We start from the raw sequence: 13,001 nt of genomic DNA on the forward strand, positions 1-13,001 counted from the left end.
GTATCTGTGCACATTACATAATGGGGAAAATTGTGCTTCACAACAACTGATTGTCAAGAATGGTGGAATGAATAAAGCAAATCTAGGCTTCCAATACTTTCAGTAGAAATCAAGTTCCTGCAAGAACAACTCTGAACGGCGACTTCTTTTTGAGCTAACGGTCAGTTAATTAAAGCCACAGCAGACACACAACATGCCCCGTGATGGACACCATGGGGACAAGCTTGTCAGTGAAGGACAAAAGACACACAACATGCCCCCTGATGGACACCATGGAGACAAGCTTGTCAGTGAAGGACAAAAGACACACAACATGCCCCCTGATGGTCACCATGGAGACAAGCTTGTCAGTGAAGGACAAAAGACACACAACATGCCCCCTGATGGACACCATGGAGACAAGCTTGTCAGTGAAGGACAAAAGACACACAACATGCCCCCTGATGGACACCATGGAGACAAGCTTGTCAGCGAAGGACAAAAGACACACAACATGCCCCCTGATGGTCACCATGGAGACAAGCTTGTCAGTCAAGGACAAAAGACACACAACATGCCCCGTGATGGACACCATGGAGACAAGCTTGTCAGTGAAGGACAAAAGACACACAACATGCCCCGTGATGGTCACCATGGAGACAAGCTTGTCAGTCAAGGACAAAAGACACACAACATGCCCCGTGATGGACACCATGGAGACAAGCTTGTCAGTGAAGGACAAAAGACACACAACATGCCCCGTGATGGTCACCATGGAGACAAGCTTGTCAGTGAAGGACAAAAGACACACAACATGCCCCGTGATGGTCACCATGGAGACAAGCTTGTCAGTGAAGGACAAAAGACACACAACATGCCCCGTGATGGACACCATGGAGACAAGCTTGTCAGTGAAGGACAAAAGACACACAACATGCCCCGTGATGGTCACCATGGAGACAAGCTTGTCAGTGAAGGACAAAAGACACACAACATGCCCCGTGATGGTCACCATGGAGACAAGCTTGTCAGTCAAGGACAAAAGACACACAACATGCCCCGTGATGGACACCATGGAGACAAGCTTGTCAGTGAAGGACAAAAGACACACAACATGCCCCGTGATGGTCACCATGGAGACAAGCTTGTCAGTCAAGGACAAAAGACACACAACATGCCCCGTGATGGACACCATGGAGACAAGCTTGTCAGTGAAGGACAAAAGACACACAACATGCCCCGTGATGGTCACCATGGAGACAAGCTTGTCAGTGAAGGACAAAAGACACACAACATGCCCCGTGATGGTCACCATGGAGACAAGCTTGTCAGTCAAGGACAAAAGACACACAACATGCCCCGTGATGGACACCATGGAGACAAGCTTGTCAGTCAAGGACAAAAGACACACAACATGCCCCGTGATGGACACCATGGAGACAAGCTTGTCAGTGAAGGACAAAAGACACACAACATGCCCCGTGATGGACACCATGGAGACAAGCTTGTCAGTCAAGGACAAAAGACACACAACATGCCCGTGATGGACACCATGGAGACAAGCTTGTCAGTGAAGGACAAAAGACACACAACATGCCCCCTGATGGACACCATGGAGACAAGCTTGTCAGTGAAGGACAAAAGACACACAACATGCCCCCTGATGGACACCATGGAGACAAGCTTGTCAGTGAAGGACAAAAGACACACAACATGCCCCGTGATGGACACCATGGAGACAAGCTAGTCAGTGAAGGACAAAAGACACACAACATGCCCCGTGATGGACACCATGGAGACAAGCTTGTCAGTGAAGGACAAAAGACACACAACATGCCCCCTGATGGACACCATGGAGACAAGCTTGTCAGTGAAGGACAAAAGACACACAACATGCCCCGTGATGGACACCATGGGGACAAGCTTGTCAGTGAAGGACAAAAGCGCGGTAGTGGAACCTTTGTTTAGACCCTCTGTCTTACAAACTCCTCTCTGGTAAGACCCTGTGCTCTCACACTTTGTCTTCATCACCTTCTGTAAGTTGACCTCCATTGTAACATCACTCTCACAGTTTGTCTTCATCACCTTCTGTAAGTTGACCTCCATTGTAACATCACTCTCACACTTTGTCTTCATCACCTTCTGTAAGTTGACCTACATTGTAACATCACTCTCACACTTTGTCTTCATCACCTTCTGTAAGTTGACCTACATTGTAACATCACTCTCACACTTTGTCTTCATCACCTTCTGTAAGTTGACCTACATTGTAACATCACTCTCACACTTTGTCTTCATCACCTTCTGTAAGTTGACCTCCATTGTAACATCACTCTCACACTTTGTCTTCATCACCTTCTGTAAGTTGACCTACATTGTAACATCACTCTCACACTTTGTCTTCATCACCTTCTGTAAGTTGACCTCCATTGTAACATCACTCTCACACTTTGTCTTCATCACCTTCTGTAAGTTGACCTACATTGTAACATCACTCTCACACTTTGTCTTCATCACCTTCTGTAAGTTGACCTCCATTGTAACATCACTCTCACACTTTGTCTTCATCACCTTCTGTAAGTTGACCTACATTGTAACATCACTCTCACACTTTGTCTTCATCACCTTCTGTAAGTTGACCTCCATTGTAACATCACTCTCACACTTTGTCTTCATCACCTTCTGTAAGTTGACCTCCATTGTAACATCACTCTCATGGAATACATACATCACATGTCTCCAGGTCTTGAAAGAAAGGAAGTAGTGTGGTTTCAGCATTAGTTGTGAGGTATTCCCACTCGCACTGGACTGACCAATCCTATGACTATGTCCTCCTATGACTATGTCCTCTGGACTGACCAATCCTATCGCTATGTCCACTGGACTGACCAATCCCATGACTATGTCCACTGCACTGACCAATCCTATGACTATGTCTCCTGGACTGACCAATGATATGACTATGTCCACTGGACTGACCAATCCTATCGCTATGTCCTCTGGACTGACCAATCCTATCGCTATGTCCTCTGGACTGACCAATCCTATGACTTTTGTCAGCCACAGCGCCTGATCATCCATCACGTGTTCTCTGTGACCCAACACGGCTGTTTCACCAGTCCTACATATAGCCACAGTGTTGACCCAGCACAAGTGTTTGATCAGTGGTGGGTGTTTGATCACTGGTCGGTGTGACCGTTAGTGTTGACGGCACAGCTCCTCTTGATGTGCGTGGCGTGAGCGAAGTAGAGCAGGATGACGGCCACCAGCACGGAGCCGCCCCTGACGGGACTCACCACCATGGCCGTGGTGCCGTAGTTGGTGGGGAACTCGGTCAGCGCCACGTACGTCTGGAACACCACCAGCAGGCAGAAGGGGAGGTCAGCCAGCAACAAGCGCCACCTGGTGGTTCTACGCCAGCCGGACGGCACGTGTCTGGACACCACCTCCTGACGTCTGAGGTCCAGGGTTGTGCCCAGAATCAGGGTCAGTGGAACGTTGAACGTCAAAACCTGACGACAAATGGTTCTCATATTACACCTCTCATCTATCTATATGACTAAGTGCCAAAAGGTGCTCACAGAACAGAAGACGACTTTGTTTTACAATAAAAATGTTTCTAAAAACGTGTGTCTGCTGAAAATTGGTGTGTGTGTGGATGAATGTGCGAAGAGATAGTGGACATAATTTCGTGTGTCTGACTTGAACGGTTTTGAAGTTATCTTTGTTTAAAGTCAAAAATAACGCCAAAACCGGCCATCTGAAAAAGGACATCGTGATACCTCGTGTTTTGAATATGCCACAGAAAAATAACAAGAAGCACAAATGAATTGCATTTAGTTTGATTGAATGCCTGAAACATCGCTTTACAGACGAGACCAAACGTCAAATCTAAATCTCGAGAGAATTTTTTTTTTTCGATAACCGAATTTTAAGGTGTCGCACGCAAGATGATTCGTCATCACGGCATACATTTTTCAATCGCAGATATTTACTAAATTTCTTTTTCAAAAACTCTGGAATTGATGTCGACACGTCAAGCGATAACGGTGTATCAAACTGCTGTCTTTCAAGTAATCCAGCAAAGACTGCAGAACTTTTGAACAGCATTTTTGAAAACGATTTGAAAATTTCGTCATATCTTGCGTGCGACAAAATGTTCGGTAATTAACGGTTATTTTCTTTTAAAAACAAAATTTACATGTACAAAGATCTACTTCATTTACGGAACCACGTGACACATTCTGTGTTCAAAATTTGTGAAGAAATCACGAACCACGATTGCGCTATCAAGTGTTGAAATTATGTCGTCAACATTTTTTCAGATCTTGCGTGCGACACCTTCTTGCGTTCAACATAAAATGTCACTACCTTATCGAGTTTAATGGGTAAAACTAACTATTTGTTGTCTTAGTTTAATCTTCTTAATTAAAAGCGTAATAAAACCGAACTTCTAAGATGAATTTTAATTGAGATTAGCGAAAGAGCGGGCACGCAAGTCGACCTTAAAGTAAAAGAATGATAACACGAGCGTTTGTCGTGTTGTCTTGCGTGCAACACATTGTCCAAAAAGGAAAATGTATATTTTTCTCAGACGTTTTTTAAGTTGAAACCTTGAAACTTCACACACATTTGGGGTTTAATCGCCCCCATGCATGGTAAAAGTCTTGTTGACCCTTGTCAGATTTCAAGGTCACGGCTGGGTCACATGTGGTTCAGAAAACGGATGAAACATATTTTTTCAGAGATTTTTGAAGCTAGAACCTTCAAACTTCAAACAACGCTTTTGCTTAATGATTGTTCAACATGGAGAATTCAAGGTTGATCCTTGAGAAATGTGAAGGTCATAGCAGGGTCTCGTGTGGGTAAAAAAAAAAACATAACCTTTTTCTCAGAGTTTTTCAAAGCAAGAACCTTGAAAGTTCACATTTTTGGGCTTAATAGCCCCCATACACGGTTAAAGTCTTGTTGACCTTTGTCGAATCTCAAGGTCACATGGGCAAATCAAAAACACGAAAATGCATCATTATCTCAGTTTTTTTTAAAGGGAGAGCCTTCAAACATCACACAACTCTCAACTCCGACTTAAAGAAGTTAAGGTAGATCCTTGTCACATGTCAAGGTCACAGAAAGGTCTCGTACGGGTAAAACAAACAAAACAAACAGATAATATTCATTTTTTCAGCTTTGTTGTTAGCTAGAATAGAGGCACATGCCACCATTCCATTCAACATGACTCATAGAAATGTATGATGTATGACGTAATTGCATTGTGTGTAATGACGCGGCTGCCTCTGTAGTTATTCCAGCCTTTGAAGAAATGGCGTTTTTCCTTGCTTGGACACATTTTTCCTTTTCTTGGATGTTTCAGGAGTTTGGGTGAGTTTGGTGTATATGGTTGAACACAATTTAAAATTTGCATAAAAGTGTATTAAAATAAACAGTGGTAGCCAGTCTCATCTGTTGTGTCGACAATTTAATCTCTTTTGTGTGACCTCAACTTGACCCCTCTGAATGCTCTCAATCATGGAAATTGACCACACTTTGATTATAACCAAACAACATCAAAACTTTGGAATGTGTGAAGTTTCAAAGGTGTTGCTTAAAAGGCGTTCGTGAAAATGACAATTGTATGTGTCTGACTTCAATGCGACCCCGCTGCGACCTTGACGTTTGATTTTATCAACCAGACTTTCATCATGTGTGAATGACTTCAAACACTATAAAACTAGTTGAAGAAATTGACAATTTTTCAAAGTTTAAGCCAGATGGCACTGCTGTGACCTTGAAATTTGACAAACATTAACCAGGCGGTCACCTTTTTTAGAAAATATCCTTAAAGGATCTTTAACCTTACTGTGACCTTGGAATTTGATGAGGTTTAATTTAACTTGCGTAGTGTGCCAAGTTTCAAGGCCCTAGCTTCAAAAACATATGAGAAAACCTCATTGAAAAATGTATATGTTTGACCTCAACGCGACCCTGCTGTGACCTTGACTTTTTCAACCAGACTTTAATCGTGTGTGAACATTATACACTAGAACTGTGTGTATTTTCAAAGCTCGTGCTATAAACGCGCTGAATAAATTGAAAATATTCCACATTTGGACCAGATGTGACCCCGCTGTGACCTTGAACTTTGACAAAGATTAACAAGCAGGTCACTTTTAATGAGGTTTTATAAAAATGCTGAAAGTATGTGAAGTATGTAAAGTCTAACTGATCTAGTATTAAAACATGTAAGACGTGACAACGACAATTTTCCAGTTTGCAAAGGAAATTTAACCTCGCTGTGACCTTGAAATTCAATGTTGTTTAGTGTGATGTGCACCATACCTGGAGGTCATTATACTTTGGTTGTGTGCCAAGTTTCAAAGCCCTAGCTTTAAAAACGTGCGAGATAACCTTAATGCTATGACTCAGTGCCGTTTTGAATGATATAACGAACAAAATTATCGTTATTTGTAAAATCATTTGGGTAAATTTATCTTTTCTTTTCGTAATTGGGTTCCAGCATCTGTTGTCTTAACAAAAATCACAATATCAGTCGTGTTTGTCAACTTTTATTTTTTAGCCCCTTTGTCCGCTTTTCGTGCGCACCTTTTGGCACTTAGTCATATATATACGACTTGTGTGTGTGTGTGTGTGTGTCCGCGATGCCAAGCCAAAGTTCTGGGTGGATCTTTTTCAAATTTGGAGACCGTATTCACCTACACCCCGGACACAACCTCATCGATGAGAAATTTCAACACGTGCTCTCAGCGCGCAGCGCTGAACCGATTTTGGTTTTTCTCTGGATCCATTCCCAGTAACTCTTCCTTATCTTCTCCAGTGTTTTCAGCCGCGTTTATCTCCCTTCCTCCGTGTGGTGAGCCGGCAAAGCCGGCGTACACCCGACATAGCCGGGTCCCCGGCGCAGCCGGGTATACGGCTCGACTTCTTCCCGGCGCAGCCGTACCCGGCGAAGCGGGTATTCATCTAGTTAACAATATATGTACTCATTCACTTTGCCCCGGTCTCTCTTGGCTTTCACAGTCACAAGCTTACAAGGAGACTAACGTTACAGCTTGCTAACATAACCTATACAGCCAACTTGTCTTTCGTATCAGGCTAACCCCATTAAAAAGACAATGACGGTGCAATCCTGATAAGACATGCCTCAATCCTGTATGCTAGTACTTGCTAGTACTTCTTCTTAGCTAGTACAACACCTACCTTCTCCAAATGTCTACTTCCCAGGTACCAGCACACACAGTCATACGTTCCCATCCACAATCAAAAGAGTTGATCAAAGGGTAGCGATCTGAATTGGATCAAACGCTCTATTCAAATAGCAAGAGACATTGCACTACTGTGCTCAGCCCCTAACCTGTTTGTTCTTTAGCGCCTACTTCTGTCTTTTTTGTCTTGAGTGGCCATCTCAGCCGCCCAAGAAAGTCCCAAACAATGAACTTTCTTAACAGTTACCTGGAAAATGCCATAGAAGTAGGTGAGACTGCCAGGTATGAAGGTGCCTTTGACGAAGGTGCCCCACACGAAGAGAACTCCCAGGTGACCAGTCATAAACTCCCCCACAAACCATGGGCCTGCAAACAGTCGGCAAACACCTCTAGCAACTCAACACTCCTTACTTCAGGCACAAATCAATACATGCTTTTCAGCACTTTCTTAGTCATTTTACTCTGCCACTCAACTATGACCAAACTATGGCTTGAACACTGCCAGTGTATAATCACACACACACACACAAACGCACATGCTGGCACACATGCAGATGCACACAGAAACACACACACACGTTAGTGCATTCACCGATGCAAACACCCCCCCCCCCCCCCACCCACACAAAAAAGATAACACTATCATGAGCAAAAATCTCAAAGCAACATTAACCACAAAAACACCTAAATACACAATAACAATCCTTCACAATAAAGCTTGCTAAGCAGAGTGTGAACAGAGTACATGTACTCACAAAAACACCTAAATACACAATAACAATCCTTCACAATAAAGCTTGCTAAGCAGAGTGTGAACAGAGTACATGTACTCACAAAAACACCTAAATACACAATAACAATCCTTCACAATAAAGCTTGCTAAGCAGAGTGTGAACAGAGTACATGTACTCACAAAAACACCTAAATACACAATAACAATCCTTCACAATAAAGCTTGCTAAGCAGAGTGTGAACAGAGTACATGTACTCACAAAAACACCTAAATACACAATAACAATCCTTCACAATAAAGCTTGCTAAGCAGAGTGTGAACAGAGTACATGTACTCACAAAAACACCTAAATACACAATAACAATCCTTCACAATAAAGCTTGCTAAGCAGAGTGTGAACAGAGTACATGTACTCACAAAAACACCTAAATACACAATAACAATCCTTCACAATAAAGCTTGCTAAGCAGAGTGTGAACAGAGTACATGTACTCACAAAAACACCTAAATACACAATAACAATCCTTCACAATAAAGCTTGCTAAGCAGAGTGTGAACAGAGTACATGTACTCACAAAAACACCTAAATACACAATAACAATCCTTCACAATAAAGCTTGCTAAGCAGAGTGTGAACAGAGTACATGTACTCACAAAAACACCTAAATACACAATAACAATCCTTCACAATAAAGCTTGCTAAGCAGAGTGTGAACAGAGTACATGTACTCACAAAAACACCTAAATACACAATAACAATCCTTCACAATAAAGCTTGCTAAGCAGAGTGTGAACAGAGTACATGTACTCACAAAAACACCTAAATACACAATAACAATCCTTCACAATAAAGCTTGCTAAGCAGAGTGTGAACAGAGTACATGTACTCACAAAAACACCTAAATACACAATAACAATCCTTCACAATAAAGCTTGCTAAGCAGAGTGTGAACAGAGTACATGTACTCACAAAAACACCTAAATACACAATAACAATCCTTCACAATAAAGCTTGCTAAGCAGAGTGTGAACAGAGTACATGTACTCACAAAAACACCTAAATACACAATAACAATCCTTCACAATAAAGCTTGCTAAGCAGAGTGTGAACAGAGTACATGTACTCACAAAAACACCTAAATACACAATAACAATCCTTCACAATAAAGCTTGCTAAGCAGAGTGTGAACAGAGTACATGTACTCACAAAAACACCTAAATACACAATAACAATCCTTCACAATAAAGCTTGCTAAGCAGAGTGTGAACAGAGTACATGTACTCACAAAAACACCTAAATACACAATAACAATCCTTCACAATAAAGCTTGCTAAGCAGAGTGTGAACAGAGTACATGTACTCACAAAAACACCTAAATACACAATAACAATCCTTCACAATAAAGCTTGCTAAGCAGAGTGTGAACAGAGTACATGTACTCACAAAAACACCTAAATACACAATAACAATCCTTCACAATAAAGCTTGCTAAGCAGAGTGTGAACAGAGTACATGTACTCACAAAAACACCTAAATACACAATAACAATCCTTCACAATAAAGCTTGCTAAGCAGAGTGTGAACAGAGTACATGTACTCACAAAAACACCTAAATACACAATAACAATCCTTCACAATAAAGCTTGCTAAGCAGAGTGTGAACAGAGTACATGTACTCACAAAAACACCTAAATACACAATAACAATCCTTCACAATAAAGCTTGCTAAGCAGAGTGTGAACAGAGTACATGTACTCACAAAAACACCTAAATACACAATAACAATCCTTCACAATAAAGCTTGCTAAGCAGAGTGTGAACAGAGTACATGTACTCACAAAAACACCTAAATACACAATAACAATCCTTCACAATAAAGCTTGCTAAGCAGAGTGTGAACAGAGTACATGTACTCACAAAAACACCTAAATACACAATAACAATCCTTCACAATAAAGCTTGCTAAGCAGAGTGTGAACAGAGTACATGTACTCACAAAAACACCTAAATACACAATAACAATCCTTCACAATAAAGCTTGCTAAGCAGAGTGTGAACAGAGTACATGTACTCACAAAAACACCTAAATACACAATAACAATCCTTCACAATAAAGCTTGCTAAGCAGAGTGTGAACAGAGTACATGTACTCACAAAAACACCTAAATACACAATAACAATCCTTCACAATAAAGCTTGCTAAGCAGAGTGTGAACAGAGTACATGTACTCACAAAAACACCTAAATACACAATAACAATCCTTCACAATAAAGCTTGCTAAGCAGAGTGTGAACAGAGTACATGTACTCACAAAAACACCTAAATACACAATAACAATCCTTCACAATAAAGCTTGCTAAGCAGAGTGTGAACAGAGTACATGTACTCACAAAAACACCTAAATACACAATAACAATCCTTCACAATAAAGCTTGCTAAGCAGAGTGTGAACAGAGTACATGTACTCACAAAAACACCTAAATACACAATAACAATCCTTCACAATAAAGCTTGCTAAGCAGAGTGTGAACAGAGTACATGTACTCACAAAAACACCTAAATACACAATAACAATCCTTCACAATAAAGCTTGCTAAGCAGAGTGTGAACAGAGTACATGTACTCACAAAAACACCTAAATACACAATAACAATCCTTCACAATAAAGCTTGCTAAGCAGAGTGTGAACAGAGTACATGTACTCACAAAAACACCTAAATACACAATAACAATCCTTCACAATAAAGCTTGCTAAGCAGAGTGTGAACAGAGTACATGTACTCACAAAAACACCTAAATACACAATAACAATCCTTCACAATAAAGCTTGCTAAGCAGAGTGTGAACAGAGTACATGTACTCACAAAAACACCTAAATACACAATAACAATCCTTCACAATAAAGCTTGCTAAGCAGAGTGTGAACAGAGTACATGTACTCACAAAAACACCTAAATACACAATAACAATCCTTCACAATAAAGCTTGCTAAGCAGAGTGTGAACAGAGTACATGTACTCACAAAAACACCTAAATACACAATAACAATCCTTCACAATAAAGCTTGCTAAGCAGAGTGTGAACAGAGTACATGTACTCACAAAAACACCTAAATACACAATAACAATCCTTCACAATAAAGCTTGCTAAGCAGAGTGTGAACAGAGTACATGTACTCACAAAAACACCTAAATACACAATAACAATCCTTCACAATAAAGCTTGCTAAGCAGAGTGTGAACAGAGTACATGTACTCACAAAAACACCTAAATACACAATAACAATCCTTCACAATAAAGCTTGCTAAGCAGAGTGTGAACAGAGTACATGTACTCACAAAAACACCTAAATACACAATAACAATCCTTCACAATAAAGCTTGCTAAGCAGAGTGTGAACAGAGTACATGTACTCACAAAAACACCTAAATACACAATAACAATCCTTCACAATAAAGCTTGCTAAGCAGAGTGTGAACAGAGTACATGTACTCACAAAAACACCTAAATACACAATAACAATCCTTCACAATAAAGCTTGCTAAGCAGAGTGTGAACAGAGTACATGTACTCACAAAAACACCTAAATACACAATAACAATCCTTCACAATAAAGCTTGCTAAGCAGAGTGTGAACAGAGTACATGTACTCACAAAAACACCTAAATACACAATAACAATCCTTCACAATAAAGCTTGCTAAGCAGAGTGTGAACAGAGTACATGTACTCACAAAAACACCTAAATACACAATAACAATCCTTCACAATAAAGCTTGCTAAGCAGAGTGTGAACAGAGTACATGTACTCACAAAAACACCTAAATACACAATAACAATCCTTCACAATAAAGCTTGCTAAGCAGAGTGTGAACAGAGTACATGTACTCACAAAAACACCTAAATACACAATAACAATCCTTCACAATAAAGCTTGCTAAGCAGAGTGTGAACAGAGTACATGTACTCACAAAAACACCTAAATACACAATAACAATCCTTCACAATAAAGCTTGCTAAGCAGAGTGTGAACAGAGTACATGTACTCACAAAAACACCTAAATACACAATAACAATCCTTCACAATAAAGCTTGCTAAGCAGAGTGTGAACAGAGTACATGTACTCACAAAAACACCTAAATACACAATAACAATCCTTCACAATAAAGCTTGCTAAGCAGAGTGTGAACAGAGTACATGTACTCACAAAAACACCTAAATACACAATAACAATCCTTCACAATAAAGCTTGCTAAGCAGAGTGTGAACAGAGTACATGTACTCACAAAAACACCTAAATACACAATAACAATCCTTCACAATAAAGCTTGCTAAGCAGAGTGTGAACAGAGTACATGTACTCACAAAAACACCTAAATACACAATAACAATCCTTCACAATAAAGCTTGCTAAGCAGAGTGTGAACAGAGTACATGTACTCACAAAAACACCTAAATACACAATAACAATCCTTCACAATAAAGCTTGCTAAGCAGAGTGTGAACAGAGTACATGTACTCACAAAAACACCTAAATACACAATAACAATCCTTCACAATAAAGCTTGCTAAGCAGAGTGTGAACAGAGTACATGTACTCACAAAAACACCTAAATACACAATAACAATCCTTCACAATAAAGCTTGCTAAGCAGAGTGTGAACAGAGTACATGTACTCACAAAAACACCTAAATACACAATAACAATCCTTCACAATAAAGCTTGCTAAGCAGAGTGTGAACAGAGTACATGTACTCACAAAAACACCTAAATACACAATAACAATCCTTCACAATAAAGCTTGCTAAGCAGAGTGTGAACAGAGTACATGTACTCACAAAAACACCTAAATACACAATAACAATCCTTCACAATAAAGCTTGCTAAGCAGAGTGTGAACAGAGTACATGTACTCACAAAAACACCTAAATACACAATAACAATCCTTCACAATAAAGCTTGCTAAGCAGAGTGTGAACAGAGTACATGTACTCACAAAAACACCTAAATACACAATAACAATCCTTCACAATAAAGCTTGCTAAGCAGAGTGTGAACAGAGTACA

General features: G+C 40.4%; 2 protein-coding genes across 4 annotated transcripts in view; one reads left to right on the plus strand and one right to left on the minus strand.

Moving 5' to 3' along the window:
• Positions 1–212: 212 nt before the first annotated feature.
• Positions 213–1,523, plus strand: LOC138952608 (uncharacterized). Its single transcript, XM_070324300.1, has one exon. It carries the CDS (start codon positions 213–215, stop codon positions 1,521–1,523), a length of 1,311 nt encoding a protein of 436 aa, XP_070180401.1.
• Positions 1,524–1,862: 339 nt separating this feature from the next.
• Positions 1,863–13,001, minus strand: part of LOC138951689 (transmembrane protein 62-like) — a 36,393-nt gene continuing 25,254 nt past the window's right edge. Inside the window, exons 13-15 of one of the 3 annotated variants that reach the window (XR_011451194.1) lie at positions 7,447–7,565; positions 2,890–3,491; positions 1,863–2,813 (exon numbers count right to left, since the gene is read on the minus strand). Coding sequence is in view for 1 of the 3 variants with exons in the window: in XM_070323248.1 (XP_070179349.1) it covers positions 3,159–3,491; positions 7,447–7,565 (452 nt within the window). In the remaining 2 variants the exon portion in view is untranslated. Of the gene's footprint in view, positions 3,492–7,446; positions 7,566–13,001 lie in introns of all 3 variants that reach the window. The other 2 variants (XR_011451193.1, XM_070323248.1) reach the window with 2 other exon arrangements.

This window comes from Littorina saxatilis, linkage group LG17 (assembly GCF_037325665.1).
Source record: "Littorina saxatilis isolate snail1 linkage group LG17, US_GU_Lsax_2.0, whole genome shotgun sequence".
NCBI classification, from domain to species: Eukaryota; Metazoa; Mollusca; class Gastropoda; order Littorinimorpha; family Littorinidae; genus Littorina; species Littorina saxatilis.

What these genes read in the sequence shown, in the direction of transcription:
- LOC138952608 (XM_070324300.1), top strand. Translation starts at nt 213, where the DNA reads ATGGGGACAAGCTTGTCAGTGAAGGACAAAAGACACACAACATGCCCC.